At 41.1% G+C, this 19,801-nt stretch overlaps 1 protein-coding gene across 2 annotated transcripts in view; it reads left to right on the forward strand.

The window, feature by feature from the left end:
- Nucleotides 1–19,801, forward strand: part of IFT52 (intraflagellar transport 52) — a 39,121-nt gene that overhangs the window by 4,845 nt on the left and 14,475 nt on the right. Inside the window, exons 3-8 of one of the 2 annotated variants that reach the window (XM_033963104.1) lie at nucleotides 1,002–1,089; nucleotides 3,616–3,745; nucleotides 5,545–5,620; nucleotides 9,366–9,437; nucleotides 10,493–10,619; nucleotides 15,224–15,340. In XM_033963104.1, coding sequence (XP_033818995.1) covers nucleotides 1,002–1,089; nucleotides 3,616–3,745; nucleotides 5,545–5,620; nucleotides 9,366–9,437; nucleotides 10,493–10,619; nucleotides 15,224–15,340 — 610 coding nt within the window. The remainder of the gene's footprint in view (nucleotides 1–1,001; nucleotides 1,090–3,615; nucleotides 3,746–5,544; nucleotides 5,621–9,365; nucleotides 9,438–10,492; nucleotides 10,620–15,223; nucleotides 15,341–19,801) is intronic. The other variant, XM_033963105.1, reaches the window with a different exon arrangement.

Here is a 19,801-nt window from a genome sequence, read left to right on the forward strand (position 1 = left end):
ACTCTAAGAACAACTTGAACCATTTTTCAGCATTTCTGAAGGAGACACATATACCCTGCGGTGGTTGTCTGGCAATATCTTTGACCCTTGTCATATTTCAAGCTCCCAGATAGAGAGAATTCTATCATGCTCTAAAAAAAATAAAAAAAGCAAGACATTTGCTCCAATGTCTCTTATGTGTAAAATTAAAAACAAATTGTTGCTAGTTATTTCTGCTAAAAGAATACTTTTAGCTGGTGTTAAGTCTCGTTTTAATTTATGGTGTAACATGTTTCATTGTGTTACCAGAAGATCTGTATTCATTTGAGAATGCTTTATACCAGTGGTCTCAAACACGCGGCCCTGGGGCCACATGCGGCCCGCCAGGTACTATTTTGAGGCCCTCGGTATGTTTATTATAATCACAAAAGTAAAATAAAACAGTTTCTTGATCATATGTCTCTTTAGCTATAAATGACAATATTATTATTAAGACTTAGCCAAAAGGAAAGATTTATAAACTATAAAGAGTTTTACTTCATGCAAAATTGTAATTTCTTTAATAAGACATTAACTCTTTTCTGAGGTCCTCCAAGTACCTACAAATCCCAAATGTGGCCCTGCATAGGGTTTGAGTTTGAGACCACTGCTTTATACAGAGGCTAAGAGTGGCCTAGTGGTTAGGACTGTTGCCTCAGCACCCAGAGGTTGTGAGTTCAATCCCAGCCTGTTCCCTGTGACTTTGGGCAAGTCACTTAGCCCTCCATGGTCCCATGGAGATAGGGATAGGGAAAATACTTACGAGTACCTGATTACTATTCAATGTATTGTAAATTGCTTTGGGTGAATCTCTTCATGAAAAGACGATTAATAAATCCTGATAAATAAATACAGTGAGCAGCTGTGTGTATTTTGCCATAGATGAAGGCAAAAGGTAGAACATATAAAATGCTAAACTGCCTGATATTCTCAGCAACTGCATATAAGACTAGTGGCTGTCCCTTTTTTTTTAACCTCCACAGTTTGAAAGATGAAATCACAGCAGAGAAGCTAGTGGGGGTGAGGTTATGGATTACAGCAGGGCCCAGAGAAAAGTTCACTGCAGCAGAGGTAAGAAATACCAGAAAAAATCAAGAATACAAATAAATTCAGTAAAGCAATACATTATCCTAGTAGAAATAATGTACTTTTGCAGAACTTGTGAGTTGTCCATGAATCGAAAGCATCAGGCTCACAATAAATTGATGCACAGAATGTATTTGATTGTATGCCTATAATATTATAACATAAAACATAAGGGTTGAAATACTGAAAGTCCATCAAGCCCAGTATCCTATTTACAACAGTGGACAACCCTGGTCACAAGTACCTGGCAAGATCCTAAAGAGTAAAATGAATTCCAGAGTTTAATTACACATTGAGTGAAGAAATATTTTCTCAGGTTTGTTTTAATCTACTACTTCATTGCATATCCCCCTATTCTTACTATTTTGGAAAGAGTAAATAAGCGATTTGCGTATACCCATTCCACTCCACTCTGGTGATCAGTCCCTAGCATTCTATTTGCTTTCTTAGGCGCCACCCCACACTGAGCTGAGGGTTTCAACGTATCCTTAACAATGACACCTAGATCCTTTTCCTGGGCAGTGACTCCTAACGTGGAACCCTGCATCAACTAGGTATAGTTCAGGTTCCTCTTTCCCACGTGCATTATTTTACATTTGCTCACATTAAACATCATTTGTCATTTTGATGCCTAGTCTCGCAAGGTCCTCTTGCAATTTAACAACTTTGGGCTAGATTCACTAAGCAAACCAATCATGTACCGATCGATTTGTGACCCTTTAACGAGCAAATTTCCCTCTGGCCTGATTCACTTACCTCTCCTATGATCCGCTTCGAATCCGTGCATGCAAATGAGGAGAAACCCATGCAAATTGGACAGCGACGCGATTCACTACACAAAATTTCACATCGAACAGGGCTGGCCGATCAACGGAAGAAGCAACTGCTGGGGAGCAGTCGAAAACGTCCTTCCGACTCTCCTGTTCTATTGAAGCCCTGCTCTCTGCCCTGTCAGCCCTGACGCCTCCTGCAGCCCTGATCTTCCTGCTTTGATCTGCCTGCCCTTGCTCTTGCAGTCCTGCACCCCTGGGCTTGCCTGCCCTGAATGCCTGCCTGATGTCCTCTCTGCTTCCCCTGGCTCTGCCGCCTTCCTTTCAGTGCGAGCCTGCGGGTTTAAAGCGGGGCTGCATGCCCCATTTAAGCTTTGATACTGGAGAAGGATTTTATGCATGCTGTGGACTTTCTAAAGAACTAACAAATCGATTCTAGAAGAGATCAAACCGGCTATGTCACTCAATGCCCAAATTATGAAGTTCTGACTGTCTTATTTTGGTCACACTGTCAGAAGAGAAAGATCACTGGAGGAGGACATCATGTTTGGGGAGATCGAAGGAATCAGGCAAAGAGGGCAATGTGTAATCAGATGACTGAACATGTTGAAAACAACTATGGGGATGACATTGGAGGACATTAACGGACTATCACAAAACCAACTTCTTTTTAGATCTGCCATTCATTATATTGCTAGGACTTGGAACAGAAGTCGAATGCACCTAACAAAGATCATTGATAAATATGTAAAAAACAAACAAACAAACCCAGTGGTCCCAGCACAGACTCCTTGAGAGCCACATTGAGAATATTGACCATTTAACCTTACTCTTTGTTTTCTATCTTTATCCAGTTCTTAATCCATAATAGGACATTACCTCCTATCCCATGACTTTATAAGTTCCTCAGAAGTCTTTCAAGAGGTACTTTGTGAAATACCTTTTGTAAATCCAAATATACAATATTAACTGACTCACTTAAGTAATTACATATGTGCAATTTGAACCCTACTTTGTCTTAGATATTTGTACATATTGGTGAATAAACCACTTTTCATCCCTATATTGATTATAGGTGATTTAAATTATTCTGGTAGAAAAAAATAACTTAGTTTTGTTCCTTACATCAATATTGCTATGAAGGTAGAACAATCCATGGCATGCAGCTTTAGGAGGGTCCAAAATGTACCTAAAAATGAATAAATAAAACTGAATAGACTTAAGAAGATTTCAAGCCATAGTAGAGAGTAGAGGGGGGGGGGTGCTTCTTTGCCCCAGGATATTGCCCCTGCATCTTTGCCCCAGAATGTTGCATCTTCAGTCTTGAAGACTTTTTTCAGGTAGCTCTGAATATGCTTGGTGAAAGAGTTATTTGCCAAATGTAGCCTCTTGTTGTAGAGCGGATCATCTGTGTTTATCCCACACCTTTTTGAATTCTATCCCCATTATATCCACCAGGAAGGTATTCCAAGCATCCATGACCTTTTACAAGAAAAAGTATTTCCTCATGGTATTCCTAAGTTTACCTCCTTGTAGTTCCAGTTTCTGGTGGGCTTATGTTGTCGGATGATGAAGGATCTTTCTATTGACTGACTTCTGAAACATCTAATTTTACTTTCCAAAGTTTGTTTGTCAGATTATTAAAAGTGTTCTTTTCAAAGTACGTTCTCTTCCCATTGGTACTTCAGCCATATTCTATTCAGTGCCTGCTTCTGATGCTTTGGAGTTTTGTTTAATATAGTTTGAAGTACTGAAGAAGTATCTGGAGACTGGTGGGGATATTCTGGTGATGCTAGGAGAAGGTGGAGAATCCCGATATGATACCAATATCAATTTTCTGTTAGAAGAATATGGGATCATGGTGAACAATGGTAACTATAATTCTTAATTTTCTTTTTTGGGGGGAGGGGGACTGGGGTGTTGCTATTGATTTCTTTTTGAGCTTTCAGCTCATTGAATCTCAACCCTTACCGAAGCAATGACAATAATGGGAACTTTATAACAGGGCACCTACTTCTGTTTATAAAATACTAGCATAAATGGCCGTTACAGATATTTACACCAGCCCTAGGACAGGTATAAATATCTGTGCATAAATTATATTTTAGAATCTATGTGCATTCTGCCCATGATTTACTCAAACTGCATCATTGTGTATGCCTGCCATAAAAATACTTGTCATTATTCTATAAAACATCCTGCACATAAACGATTAACGTATCTCAAAGTGGGCATGTTTATTACCACATAAGGCATGCATCCCTTATAAAATTACCCTCTAAGGGGCAGATGCTATAAACGGGCGTCCCAATTGTAGGCAGCGGTAGACATTCTACTGCTGTCTAGCAGCCAATTGGGATGCACGTTTTAAAAAAAACAAAACCTAGAGGCAGGCTGCCTACACTGTAGACGTTTGTCGAGGTTGAGGGAGACGTGGCAGGACACAGCTCACCCAAGGCTAGGCGTGGGTGTGGTCTTGCCTGGAAGTGACCTTGGGCAAGCTTAAGCAGCCATAGGAGTCTCCCTAGGGTGCGACAAACGCCTGAAATGTAGGTCAGCAAAGTGCTGGTCTATATTTCAAATAGGCGTGGATGCTGAGCTGATCACGGCAAGGGAATCCTCCTGCCATGATCAGTTGAGCGACTGCAGCAAGGAACTCCCCCCCCTCCCGAAGTCATCTGGCAGGAGGGATGCCTACTTCCTCCTGCCAGAACCCCCCCTGGAAGTACCCCGGCAGGAGAGATGCCCATTTCTCCTACCCCTGAACCCCTCCTGAAGCAGCCGGGCAGGAGGGATGCCCACTCCATCCTGCCGGCTGCCACCCCTCCCCAGAACCTCTCAACCCCCACCAACTGGTGAGACCCCCCCCCCGGCCCTTACCCAATACCCCCGTACCTTTCCAAAAGAAAGTCCAGCTGGAGGAATGTTTACTCCTTCCAGCCTGCAGGCCTTCCCCTTCCCAGTGCACTCTGGGATGCACTGGGGAGTGGCCTAAGACTCCGATTTGCTCAGATGCCTAAGGCCCCTCCCATAGGAGGAGCCTTAGGCAGCTGGCCAATTGGAGTCTTAGGCCTCCTTCTTGGTGCATCCTGTGGTGCAGAATGAGAGTAGCCTCTTATTGGCCAGATACCTAATGCCCCTTGGTATATTGATCTGGTTTTTTTAGGGTGGTTTTTTTTTTTAATACTATAACAATCAGAACCAATGTCGATAGCCTAGTATCTGATCTTATTATTTGCAACTACCTGAAAAAGTTTCCCTAGATTAATACGAGATGCCCACTACTACTATTTACTATCTGGTTGTCTCCTTCCAAAATCCTGTATCATGGTTGCATATTCAACCACCAGATGTCATTCTTAATGATGACTATGACTTTCTTCCCTTAGGGGCTGTGAATGTGGCTTTTGCAGCTTCCCTAGCTGATCTAAAAATTGAACAGTGGTACCATAGTGGATGGTGGCAGATAAGGACCAATTATGGTGTATAGTCTGCCCAGTAGGGTTTCGGAGCTGTAATCTGCTCTGCAGTTCATGTTTCTTTCCCCATGCCTGTTTTTACTTTTTGGGCATCATGCCAGGGACACTTCATAGAGTCACTGGGCTGGCTCTATAGTTTTATAAACTTATGGTCTGTTGCACTAGTCTAAAATGTCTTTTTATCCTTTAAGATGCTGTTGTGAGAAATGTATATTACAAGTATTTTCATCCAAAAGAAGCTCTTGTCTCCAATGGCGTTTTGAATAGGTAACTGCTGCTTATTAATATCTAAAAATGTATTAGCTAGAATCTTCAAGCAGAAGGAGCCTAATGTGGAAAATAAGGGATTCACCAGGCATGAGTCAATGGCAATATTTTACAAAGAGGAACAATAAGTTTGCAGTTTGTGCTATGTTATTCAGTAAACCACTTGTATTTAAGGACTTCTGTCATTTATCTATTAATGAATTCCTAATATGTGTCTCTTTTCATTACACTTCTCCCACCGTATTCGCGGTGGATACAGGCGGAACATAGCTGGAAATATGGGAAAACCGCGAATAACTTTTTAACTGTTATTCACGTTTTTTTGTAACAGCCAGTGTTTTTAATATTGAAACCCCGAATAACTTTTCCCCATCTCCCTCCTCACCACCCAACTCCCCAATGCAAAGTTTGACTGAGGGCACCCCAGTCCCTGCTAATGAATGAAGAAGCGAGGTTCAGCAGCTCCCCAGATTCTTCGTCTCCTCCGAGCGTGGCTCCAACGCAGGGAGCCGGGACCTGAGTCTGCTCTTTCCCGCACGAGGCAGCGCGAGGGACAGGGGAGCCCGCGTCACCATTGGAGGATTGGAGAACCGAGCCTGAAGCTGCTGTCACTTACCCTGAGTGGCCCGTGCTCCCCTCCTGCTGCTCTCGGCGCTCCTCTCGCGAGACCTGAGCCCGCTGTCACTGGCCCACGCTTCCCTCCCGCTGCTCTTCTCGGTGGTAGTCAAGCAGCGATTTTCAGGCTAGGAAGCAGCGATTTTCTGAGTGAATGTTGGTAAGCGCTGAACTTTACTCATGAAATAATTTTGGAGGGAGGAGTCAGCATATGAAAAATTGTGAATAAGCAAAACCGCGAATAAGGAGGGAGAAGTGTATAAGCAGAGATTGCAAAGTTATGCTATTTAATATCCAATTGACTTTCATTTTTTATCAGATGGTAAAAAGTAGGAATGACAATCATTTACCTTTCAGTAACACCTTGAAATTCTTTTTTTTTTTCTAAATTCTTTATTAATTTTTCATCTTACATCAAGTACACAATATTATATTCTTTGAAACTTTTGCACAATCACTTGAAATTTGTTCAGCTATCATTTTACATACATAAATTTATTCCCTCTCCACCCACCCTTCCCACAAATATTTAAATGGAAATATCATATAAATATTGTATTCTTATCTATTAATAAAACCCTTACAAGAACTTATATACCATCCCCCTCCCCCCTATGTATAAATGTACTTTCAGTGGAAAATGATGTCTATTCATTACAATAATTTGTTAATTGGAAAAATTACAATAGGCTTAAATACATTTTGGTGGAATTCGCTATGTCATATTTATAAAATGGAAAGAACAATTGCCATACAAACACCTTGAAATTCTAAGCTATAAGATCTTGCATATCATTAACTGTTCAAATAGATTTTATGTGAAGCCATTAAGGGGGAATTCATGAAACGGCGTTAAGTGTGTTAACATGTGCAATCACAGTAGCATACAGAAACCACTAAAGACACTCATTATTCCTATGGGCGTCTTTAGCAGTTAGCACACGTTAATACCCTTAACACCCATTTATGATTCCCCCCCTAATTAACAATTTGCAGATCACATTTGTAGTAGAAATTCCTAAGATGGGGGTATAACATATTAACCCTTTAATTGGCAGATGGTGAAATGGCTGCTTTACGTAACTTGATGTTGAACGAGAGCAACAGTGCCAAGGTAACAGGCATTTTGGAGATGCAGATCTCCCATAAGAGCCATAGAAACACATGTTGCTTCTGAGCAACAATGCCAAATGAAGGGTTAAAAAAATTATTAATGTGCCTTAGACTCATACATGCTTATAAAAACTGACCATGAGTTGTAGCATTTCTGATCGTTATCCTATTTTTTTTTTTTTACATTTCTTTATTCATTTTATAACTTGCATCAAGTGTACAGTCAGTGGCGTACCTAGGGTATGTGGCACCCGGGGCCCATAATTTTTTGACACCCCCCCATGTAAAAAAATATTTTTTGTAATAACCATGAAACTGAATAAATGGTCATAATAGAAACAGGCAGTGAAAATTTTCTTTTATTGAACCTCATATATGTAACCATTATTCCAAACATACCATAACATAACATAAATTATGTCTGAATTGTCATGACATCAGAAGTACATATGGAGTAGTTGCAGGTGATGCTTGGGACAGTTCTGATTGTGTTATTTCGGTTTTATGTGTTTTTGAATAGAAGGGTTTTTATTTCTTTTTTGAAGGTTTTGTAGTTTGTGGTCGAGGTCAATAGGTTGTAGAGTTGGGGGTCGAGTGTTGCAGCTCGAATGGCTAGGAGGTCGTCGAACTGTTTTTTTTCTTTTGACGTTTTTGGTTGGAGGGTATGTGAATGGTGCATGAGTTCTCCTATGTCTGGTTGAGGTGGATTGAATTATTTAGCTAAAGAAATTAGTTACCCCCCCATTCCACACACATTAATTCTCTTCCATTTTTGTTCCCATTATAAAAAACACTGATAAGTTCTCAGAAAAAAAAATACATTAAAATAAGAAGTGAAAACAAAGGCCCCTACAGATGAGAACATAACATAAAAATAGCCTAACTGGGTCAGACCAATGGTCTGCACCCCCTCCGAAGGCCTGCCCCCCTGAAGGCCTGCCCCCCCTTGAAGGCCTGCCTGCCTGTTCCCCTTGAAGGCCTGCCCCCCCGAAGGCCTGCACCCCCCCAAAGACCTACACCCACCTCGAAGGCCTGCCCCCCCTTGAAGGCCTGCCCCCCCGAAGGCCTGTCCCCCCTTGAAGGCCTGCCTGCCTGCCTGTCCCCCCCTTGAAGGCCTGTCCCCCCCGAAGGCCTGTCCCCCCCGAAGGCCTGCACCCCCCCCAACGGCCTGTCACCCCCCCCGAAGGCCTGCCTGTCCCCCTTGAAGGCTTGTCTGTCCCCCTTGAAGGCCTGTCCCCCTGAAGGCCTGTCTCCCCCCCCTCCACAAGGTCTTTCTGCCCGCCCCATCCTGAAGGCCTGCTGCCCTCCCCACTACCTCGAAGGACCGCTCGGCCCCACCACCACCACGAAGCCCCCGGCCTCCCCGCTTCATTTCCTCCGCTGCGGTCCCACCCCTCCTTTGACGTCATCGCGATCTTGCTGCAGGCTGTTTCCAGACGCGACACCCGGCGCAGGGGGGGGGAACCGAACCGGGAGCACCCCTTCAGGGCTTGGCACCCGGGGCGGACCGCCCCCCACGCCCCCCCCTTGGTACGCCACTGTGTACAGTAAATATCAAACAATTATAGTACATCACTTGAAAATCTACAATATCATACAACAAGAAGATTTAACCCCCACCCCCCTCCCAAATTCATATATAACTAAAATATACCACATGAAAATAATATCTTATGTCATTCATAAATATATTATTAGTAGAAAACCAGGAATCCCCCTTCGCACCCCAAATCCACATGAGTATTAAAATTGGGAAAAGTGTAAATTATTCATTATAATACTTTAATAATTGTCTCCACACATCCTTAAATTTATTATAGTAACTTTTTTGAACTGCCAACGTTCTTTCCATTTTATACACGTGACAAACTGAATTCCACCAGAAACAATAATTCAGTCTTTTACAATCCTTCCAATTATATGTTATTTGTTGGATGGCAACTCCTGTCAATATCATCAAAAGCTTGTTATTATTAGCAGATATTTGACATTTGGTCTGTCGTTATCCTGATTTTAGAGAGATCAGCCGAGCTGCAGGAAAAGCTGTTCCAGGAATAATAGATGAAGATAACAGTGGAAACAACGCACAGTAAGTGACTGTGGCAGCTCCATTTTGGTGCTTTTTTCGACCCTCTCTCTCCTTGGCTCCCTTTTTCTGTCTGTCTCTCTCCCTCCTGCTGTCTGTCTGTCATTCTTTGCCTCCATTTCCCTGTGCAGCAGCATTTCCACCCTACTTCCCTGTGGAGGAGCAACAGCATTTCCCTCCCTCCCCCCCCGACTTCCCTGTGCAGCAGCAGCAGTATTTGCCTTCCCCTCCAGGTCCCTGTGCAGCAGTTGCAGCATTTCCTCCACCCCTTCTCTTCTCTTACCGTGATGGGCCGTGTTGGAGGCGGAGGATCGCGTTTGATGCAACAATGGCAACAGCATTAAATTTATTCTAACCTTTCTGTTTTCTTATGGTGGAATACGGTTTTATAATATAGAAAATACAGCATGAAGACATTATTGCAAGTATTCTTTTCAGTTGTAAATGTAACAGAAAATGGTTTAAATTTGACAATTTTTTGCTAAAATTCTCACCTTCCAACTTCTTTTTAATTTTGTACACATACTGCTCTTGTGTCATGTTGTAAGCTTAAATTTCTCATTGCTTGTGTTACATGTAAATTTTGTACTAAACAATTCTTGTTCATTATTACCACGTTGTAAATTATATTCTTGTCAAATTCAGTAAAAATCATAATATATAAAATTGCATCTTTATATCTATATACGGTCTAGATTAGAGAAATCAAACAAGCACTTTCCTTCTTTTGTGCTTATTCTTCCTATACAGGCAGTCCCCGGGTTAAGAATGAGTTACATTTTTATAGCTGTTCTTAAGTCAGATTTGTATGTAACTCAGAACTTGTAGATTTTCAGATTCTTGATGCTTATTTCTGCTCTTAGCTGACAAAAGGTACAGCATGCAGAACCACACACTATTCTTAATGTGGGCATGCATCATTCCTGAATCTGCTATAGGAGAAGTGTAGGAGTCTATGCCACTGGAAATACTGTAGAAAGGCAGTCATAATGTAGATAGGCAGTCATTTTATATATACATCTTATGATTTTAATTTTAGTTTTGAATCTTCCCTGCAGGGCTCTCACTTTCATATATCCGTTTGGTGCCACACTAAATGTGATGAAACCAGCTGTGGCTGTTCTGTCCACAGGATCTGTCTGCTTTCCTCTCAATAGACCTATTCTGGCTTTCTACCACTCCAAGGTAAATAGGACATGTCATTCAGCAAGTGGGAGATTATTGCATGAGTACACTGCCTGCCTAAGAATTAACACTATTAGGCTTTCATTGCAAAATGTACTACTTGTGCAATATTTCTGTTTTTTTAAAGTTTTAATTTTGATATCATAAAAAACCCCAGAGCTCTAGTAAACTGACATGATTGGTATTGATGATAATTAAAAATGGGATAATAGAGCAGTATAGTTGTTATACAGTGGAACACTAATTTAGCATATTTAAATTTTCATGAAAAGGTCCAGGAAAAAGTAGTTTGTTCACTAATTTATTTCAGAAACATGAAAAATGTATGTATTTGGGAGACTGCTAAATGTAAAGTAAACGACAAAGATGTATTTAAATTGATATACTAATGAAATATACCTTCAAGTATAATATAAGAGTCTGGAAAGGACTGGTTGATATTGAGAATGTAGATAATTGTAAATTGCTTTTGAGTTGGTGGATAGAAAAGTTAAAAATGACTCAAACAAATGCGTACACTAATCTTTACTGTTGGGAGAAAATGACTTTATACTGACAAGTATTTTGACAAGTGACATCCTGGAAGGAGGAGGAAGTTTAGGAATGTTTCAGGGTAGGATAATTTTCAAAGGCACCTAACCAAATTAATATTTATTATTTCTTGGCATCCTCCAGACCAGTCCATTCCAGAGTCATGGGTTATGCATACCTACCAATAGATGAGGACAGAGAAGAGCTGACTTTTGGAGAACTTGTGCAGGCCTCAGTCAATCAGAATTTCTTAGTCTCCAGTAGATGTGTACTGGTCTCTGGAGAAATTAGACAGTCAGACAAACTACTCATTTTGTTTGGAGGTACTCCTAAGTGGGATGCAGGGGCTTCTAAAGAATCTATAGGATTAAAGGAGCCATCGCCTCCACTTATATTTTCAAGGGATGACAGGTGCCATGATAGATTGTAAAGTTAGTACTTTTATTAAAGAATTGTAAGGATATCTTTTTATCTAAGGAATTGTATTTTCCCATAGAATTATTATGGCTTCTTTTTTATGTAAATCACCTTGAACAAAATGGTATTAGAACGATTCAGAAATCTTGTATTAGATTAGATCACCTGATGGTTCTTTCTACCAGAGGTCAAGTGGTCTAGTTCACTGTTCTTCAACCGCCAATCCGCTGACCGGTGCCGGTCCTCAGGGGCGGCACGTGCATCGGCCCGAGACAGTGTTCTTGAGCCGCTGGTCCGATCAATGTGGTGGTATTTTCGGGCCGACTCCCTCTTCCTAACTGACGCACAAAGACGCGGGCAGCGGCTCCTACGCGCGTCCTGCGCCTGAACCGGAAGCCTTCTTTCTTGATGTCGCAACGTCGGAGGCAAGGCTTCCGGTTCAGGCGCGGAGCCACTTCCCGCGTCTTTGTTTACTGCGTCTGTAAGAAAGAGGGAGCCGGCCCGAAGATAACATCGGGGGCGGCATAAAACGACCAGAAGTTAAGGCACAGCATGGAGGGAGGGAAACAACAAAGGTAGGGGGAATGGTTTTAGTTTTTAATTTAGTGATTGAATTGTGTTAATTTTGAGACTTTACCTCTGCTGTCTATATAATATGTGTTCTGGTAGGAATTAATGTTGAGAAGTATATGTACAGTGTGCTTTGTGTAGTTTAATTTTATGGTTAACCATTATGTGTTAATAAGATAATATTGTGTGTATATATGAAAAATGAATGGAAAAAATAGTGTTACAATTAGTACTATTATGGGGGCAGGGTCTAGGGTGGAGATAGGCGGGGTCTGGCCTACGACTTAGCTCAGTGTTCTTTAACTGTGGGTACACAAAATAATTATTTTATTTCCGTCGGTCCATAGGTATCAAAAGGTTGAAGAACACTGGTCTAGTTGGCAAAGGGTAGTCTTATTCCTGTGTAGGAGATTTGTTGTGCTGCCTTTTGGTTTTTGTGAAATATTGGATGTGATCTTTGGAGCAGGTTTCGGAGAGCCCCCACCCATGATAGTCACTACTTCTTAGCCCAATCTGAAGGGATATAAGGAAGGAGAAATTAGAATCTTACTTGCTAATTTTCTTTTCCTTAGTCCCTTCAGATCTCTCTTAGATAAGACCAGTGGGGATGTTTCTGTTCGGAGGGTAACAGGCATAGCAGAGATTTCATCTGGGAGGGTAAAGATGTAAATTTATTTATTTATTCAATTTTCTATACCCTTCTCTCAGGGAAGCTCAGAATGGTTTACATGAATTTATTCAGGTACTCAAGCATTTTTCCCTGTCTATCCTGGCAGGCTCACAATCCTATCTAATGTACCTGGGGCAATGGGACACAAGGAGCAGCGTGGGTTTGAACCCATGTGTTTCTTGTCTCTAAAGCTGGTTTGTGTGAAATATTTAAATGAAAAATAGAGCAAGAAAGAGAGATATTTACTCTAAGTCTAATAGATGTTGGCACTGTCATCTTGAGGCTGGGACATTAGATCATCTATTATTCTATTGCCCATTCATATCATTATTCTGGAATTCAATTTGGCCTCAAATAAATAGGATGATGGAAAATCCAGTAGCCTTGACTTATGATACTATCTTATTCGGCACAGCAGTGAGAGCAAAGAGTCAAATTTCTTCGAACAATAACAAACTTTTATTTATTTTGACTGGGGTAACAGTACAACAAATTACATATAACTGGAAAAATTATGATAGGTTAAACTATAACTTCTGGTGGAATTCCGTATGCCATATATATAAAATGAAGCGTGCATTAGCAACACAGAGAGGTTATTTTGGCAAGTTTCAGAAGATCTGGGGACCATTAGCAGATTTCTGTAATGAATGAAATCATTTACCCATAATAAAAATCTTATTAAGAAGGGAGGGGGTGGGTTTCATTTTATTTAATTTATCTCATAAAATATTTGTCATTATTTTTATTATAATTGTTATGTGTATTGGGAGGGGAGGGAAAAGAAGGGTTTAAATTTTAACAACAATTATACATATTAGGTAATACAGATATTTTAAGTATTATTGTTTATAAATACAGAATAATATATTGTATTTACAGTGATACATGAAAGGAATTCAAGTGTATGTTTTATGTGATCTTTTAAAATTTCTATGTTACACTTGTTGATATATGAAAATGAATTAAAAAAAATTTAAAACAAAAAAAATACTGTAATACAAAGGTTAGTGCATCTAACTTTGATACAGAAATACTGACGGACTGAGGACTGCACAGGGTGGTTGTAGGGTTCTCAGTCAGTCCTCCTCAGTCTCTATCTGCTCTGTGGAGTGACGATGTTCCCAAATGGACTTTATTTGAAAGTATCAAAGTTCCAAAGGTACACTAAAATCATCCACATAAAATAATTCCATCCACATAAAAATAAATCACCCACATAAGAGTCTTAAAGGACCTAGGGATACAGGACCCAAGCAGTGTCTCACTTCCGGTTCACCACACAATTGTTTCCCACGTACTCACCTTTATAGGACTCCCAGGGACCCCTGAAGAAGACTTTTTGTCGAAACGCGGACCGTGTTGGGTCCTGTATCCCTAGCAGACTAGGTCCTTTAAGGCTCTTATGTGGATGATTTATTTTTATGTGGATGAAATTATTTTATGTGGATGATTTCAGTGGACCTTTGGAACTTTGATACTTTCAAATAAAGTCCATTTGGGAACATCGTCACTCCACAGAGTTTTTGGTTTTTTTTTTGGTTTTCTCTGGATTTTCTTCTTTGTGGATATTTTGGGGTCAATTCCTTTTGTTTTTTGTCAGTCTCTATCTGCTCCATAATCCATGACTAACTCAGTAATAGCAGGTAAGAACTCATTTATTGTGTCTTCAAAGAGCCTGCTAGATGCTCTTGGCTAGGTTTGGGGCTCTAAGGGCTCCTTTTACAAAGGTGCGCTAGCGTTTTTAGCGCACGCACAAGATTAGTGTGCGCTACCCGAAAAATTACCGCCTGCTCAAGAGGAAGCGGTAGCAGCTAGCGCGCGGGGCATTTTAGCGCGCGTTAAGGCCCTAACGCATCTTTGTAAAAGGAGCCCTTAATATTGAGCTGCTGTTATTATTATTAACAATACAGAGATTATCTCATTTGAAAATTGCCCCTTCCACCTCAGTGCAACCAAAAGTACAATGTATTTTTTTGGCCTGTCGAAAAAGGATAGGGTCTAGGGTTAGAGCATGGAAAGGAAAGTATGTGTGGAGATTTCATTTTGAAATCTGTACATTTACTTAGCACTTTTGGGAAAGCAAGTTTTCAAATCTGCAAGTGCATTTCTACCTATGGTCTCTGGCTAACCCATGTTCTCTGTATGGTATTCCCTTGGAAAATGAGCTTTCAGCTCCCTACAGTTTTTCAAAATGACTCCCTATATGAGGAAATTACCCTAACAGTCTTACTTTTTTTTCTTAATGTGAACAATGAAACATTGGTTTTGGTTTTCTTTAAGGAATTGTTATTTGGATGTAGTTTTTAAAAATCTCCTTTTCTAGCTTTTTTCACTTTTTTAATGACGGGTGTCATTCTAGCATCCTTACCTAATTAACCTGTCTTTAACCAGATATCTTTTTCTTTGTGTTTAGCTGGAGGAAATTATAGACAAAATGCTGGAGGAGGAAGCTGAAAGCAGTGGTAGAATCTCTGTCAGGGCCGAGAAAAGGATTAGAAAGAAGATATTTAAACTGTTTGAGAGAAACGAGGTAGGGAAGAAAGTAGTCATAGAGAAAGAAGGTATGATTTAAAGCCCATAGTCTCTTGCAATGCCACAGAACTAGTCGATCTTTGCAGATTTGCTGCTATCCTACTGCATGTTCCAACTCCCTTGCTGATGTCCTCCCCTCACATTGCTTGGATGAGCCAGCAGGAGCAGCATATTGGGCCATGTCTTTCTAGGCTATCTGGGGTTTTGACTGCTGTTTTGAATTGTGCAACTGTACAAAGTCCCATGAGATTCAAAGCAGCAAATGGGCCCTTGGTGAATATTACTGAAAGTGCTGCCACTTCTGTCCTCCTTCCTGCTGTATCAAGATAGTATGTGCTCTGATGAACACCTGTGAAAGATGATAGTAGCTGTCATGATTGGATCTTGCTAGGAGAGAAGGTGAGGCAGAGCTGAGGACCTGCAAGTTGATAGGAGTATGTGCTCAGTAATAGATGCTAAACTAACCGCACTAGAGGTAATTTTGCTCTACACTGTCCCACAGTTCAATCCAGAACTTGGGTAATCATTGACCAGTGGATGGATGCAGGTATTTGACTGTCTGTGGCAGATGGTGATGACACACCTTGCGGTTCCTGGGCTTCAAAGGCTTAATTGGCTTCTCAGTCAGTGCTAGTTGGTTAAGTTGAACTATGTCTCTTTTCAGAAAAGGAAACAGGAAGTGCTTGTTTGTGTCCACTTTTATCCTGTTGCTCCCCATTTCCCCAGGAGGGGTTCTTGGTGTTGAGGGATTTCAGTCTGAATAAGATGTGATCTGAGCTAGTCTCTTGAACCAGTTATATACTGTAGTCCACTGGAAATGGATTGAGCCAGAGGTGTCTGAATCTCCATCTCCCTTTCTCACTGCTGACTTCAGGTTTTATCTCTTCTTTACCTTTTTCTATTTGGTTGTGAATGAACTGGTGTATTACAATAATTGATACGGAGTTATTTTTAAGCACCTGTCTTTTGTCAAGGTTCAGGCGGCTTTTACTTCACTAAGTATAGAGTGTGTTGCAAATGTCTGTCTCAGCTTACCTGCAGATTCAATATGATGAAGCTTTCTGCAGTTCTTTTTGAAGAAGCCCTTGTGGTGGTTTTCCTAATACTTTTTTATTTGTACTGTAAATTTTTTATTGAGACATAGAATCATAATCCTAAAACCAATTATATTCTCCAAATTGGATCTATATCCACTGAGTTCCATTCATAGTGCAGTTCCCATGTCCAAAAAAATTTAGTTACGTCGTTTACTAGGAAAGAACCCATTCCTCCATCTTTTCTCTTCTAATGGAAAATAATAAAACAGGTAACAAAACAGTTATAGCAAAATAATACAAATAATAATTGAAAACATTTATAGATAAATAATAACTGAAAATAAATTCAAATATCCCTCCTCCCAGTGCTAACAAGTCTCTTAGAAATTTCTGAGTAGTAATAGGAGCACCAACATGAATAATCAAATGTTCATACTGCTGTACCGCTGGAGTAATTTAATGTCTAAATCAGAAATCATCAGGTCCTTTCAGGCAGAACACTTTCACATACTTCCCTGTGTTAAATATTAGTTTTACCCACCGCATCCTCAATTCTTTCTGCCTTTTTTCATTTACCATAACCGTTTATGCATTTTGTCAAATGTCTCGCCTCTCATCATCCGCATAAGTTTATCATACTTAATCAGATCTCCCCATTTCTGAGTGTCATTGCCCTCAAGACCCTCTGGTATTCTAAACAGTCTCAGATTGGATAGGCAGCTATGGTTTTCCTGCTCTTCCAGTCTGACCTTTAATACTCAAACTTGCACATATAGATTTTGTACTGATGAACTTTGTTTCGTGATCGTCCCTCCAGACCAGCACGAACATAAGAACTGCCATCTCCGGATCAGACCATCGGTTCTTCAAGTCCAGCGATTCGCACACGCGAAGGCCCAGCCAGGTGTACACCTGGCGTAATTCTAGTCACCCATATCCCTCTATGCCTCTCTTAAGGAGATGTGCATCTAGTTTGCATTTAAATCAGGGAACGGTGGATTCCACAATAACCTCCTCCGGGAGAGCATTCCAGGTGTCTACCACTCGCTGTGTGAAGCAGAACTTCCTGATATTTGTCCTGGACTTGTCCCCCTCAGCTTCAGTCCATGTCCTCTTGTCCGTGACACATTGGACATTGTAAATAACTTTTTTTCCTGCTCTATTTTGTCGATTCCTTTCAGTATTTTGAAAGTCTTGATGGATGGGTTAATGCTCCTCTGCCAGCAGGTGGAGTCTGAGAACACATTGACTTTTGGCAGTAGTACAAGTAGGCTATGCAGTCCCATCTACAATTAGTTTGTTCTCAGTCTCCATCAGGTGGAGGTGGTAAGCCTGTGCAGGCTTTCCTCTTGTTAGTTAGGGCCTGTTGAATCTGATTAGTAGCCCTTTTTTTATTGTCCCTTTTTCTGTCCGGACAGAGCTTGGGGGACCCTTTTGGGGGTCTGTCTGACTTCGGGGGTGCCACACTCCAGCAGCTGAGTCCCTCCCCCCAGTTCCCTCCCTCCCCAATTTTTTAATAGAGGTGACAAGCAGGAGGCAGGAAAGCAGAAGGAGAGAAAAGCAGAGAAGAGAACAGGAGAGGGAAAGAAGGAGCAAGAGAAGGAAGTAGAGAACAAGGGGCATTGGTGAAAGGTAGCTCCGCCCACCCTGATGTCATTCACCGGAGCTCCTCCTTAGGGGGGTATTGCCCTATACATCAAAGAAGGAATTGAATCAACCGGAGAGAACACGCCGGAAATGAAAAATAAGGTAGAGTCTCTTTGGGTCAAAATTCCGGGAACAAATGGAACGGAAATGAAGATCGGCATCTACTACCGATCCCCAGGGCAGTCTGAAGAAATTGATGGAGAAATGACGGACAAGATTAAACGTAACTGGCAACACAGTTATCATTGGTGACTTCAATTATCCAGGGATAGATTGGAACCTAGGCACCTCCGGCTGCAGTAGGGAGACCAAGTTTCTGGATGCTGTAGGCGATTGCTTCCTGGAACAACTTGTCAAGGAAAATATGAGAGGAAATGCAATTCTGGACTTAATTCTAAATGGACCACGAGGACCGGCGCTAGGTTTAGAAGTAGAAGGGACCCTGTGAAGAAGTGATCCGCTTCAACCTGGACACAGGGGCAAAACATCGATCCAGAATGATGGACAGTGAGAGATTAGAGAAACTGGGCCTCTTCTCCCTTGAAAAGAGGAGATTGAGAGAAGACATGATCGAAACATTCAAGATAATGAAGGGATTAGACTTAGTAGATAAAGACAGGTTGTTCATTCTCTCCAAGGTAGAGAGAACGAGAGGGCACTCTAAAGTTAAAAGGGGATAGATTCTGTACAAACATAAGGAAGTTCTTCACCCAGAGAGTGGTAGGAAACTGGAACGCTCTTCCGGAAGCTGTTATAGGGGAAAACACCCTCCAGGGATTCAAGACAAAGTTAGACAAGTTCCTGCTGAACCAGAATGTATGCAGGTAAGGCTAGACTCAGTTAGGGCACTGGTCTTTGAGCGGACTGCTGGGCGCGACGGACCACTGGTCTGACCCAGCAGCGTCAATTCTTATGTTCTTATGGCTCAGCTGTACGCCTTGCCCAAAGGCAAAGCCTACAGCTTTGAGAGCCAGTAGGGTCTGCTCCTTTGTCTGGTAAAGTATTTTTCTTTAAAACAAACAGAAAAAAAAGCAGTCCTGAGGCAGTGCCAGTTTGAATGGAAGCCTTTAATTGCCTTAAACTGTGTTTTATTGCTAACTGGCATTTTGGTTTACTCCCTAGCTATTTACAATGACCACTTTAAAGAAATTGAAAAAGTGCTTAGAAAGTTTTTTGTGTGTGAGCAATAAGGTTTTAAAAACCAACCATTTTTGATCTCGGTATTAGCAATGCATTTCTGCATAAAGCACAAAACCCATCACACATAGGGTAATTAATTTAACACTCCGCCATCCCTTTTACTAAGCTGCAATAGAAATTTCTACCGTGACCCGGAATGCACATGCTCCGACACTTATAGAATTCCTATGAGTGTCGGAGCAGAGTTGGAGCATTTAGCTCTCCGGGCTGCGGTAAAAACCTCTACCATGGCTTTTGGAAGGGTTAGTTTAATGAAATTATTTTTTTTATAGTTTAATTTGTTTGAAAGTCAGGTCAATATTTTTGTGAGCGACCATGTAAAATGTACGAGTGACTGCTCACGTGCTCCACTTAGAGGGAACATAAATTGTAACCTGCTTTTTGCACCAGTTTTGTAAATTGCCTCAGAGGAAAATTACCTCAGAGATGTTCCCTTTTTTCTCTGAGTATAGTTTCTTTACAAAATAGTATATGGAGATGGGGAAAATGTAATTTTCCTGCCCTTTCTCAGGTAAAAGTACACATATCATTGATCTCTGTGCACTTTTACCCAGAGAATAAAAACGCATAAGAGC

The sequence above is a fragment of the Geotrypetes seraphini genome, chromosome 11 (genome assembly GCF_902459505.1).
Source record: "Geotrypetes seraphini chromosome 11, aGeoSer1.1, whole genome shotgun sequence".
NCBI classification, from domain to species: Eukaryota; Metazoa; Chordata; class Amphibia; order Gymnophiona; family Dermophiidae; genus Geotrypetes; species Geotrypetes seraphini.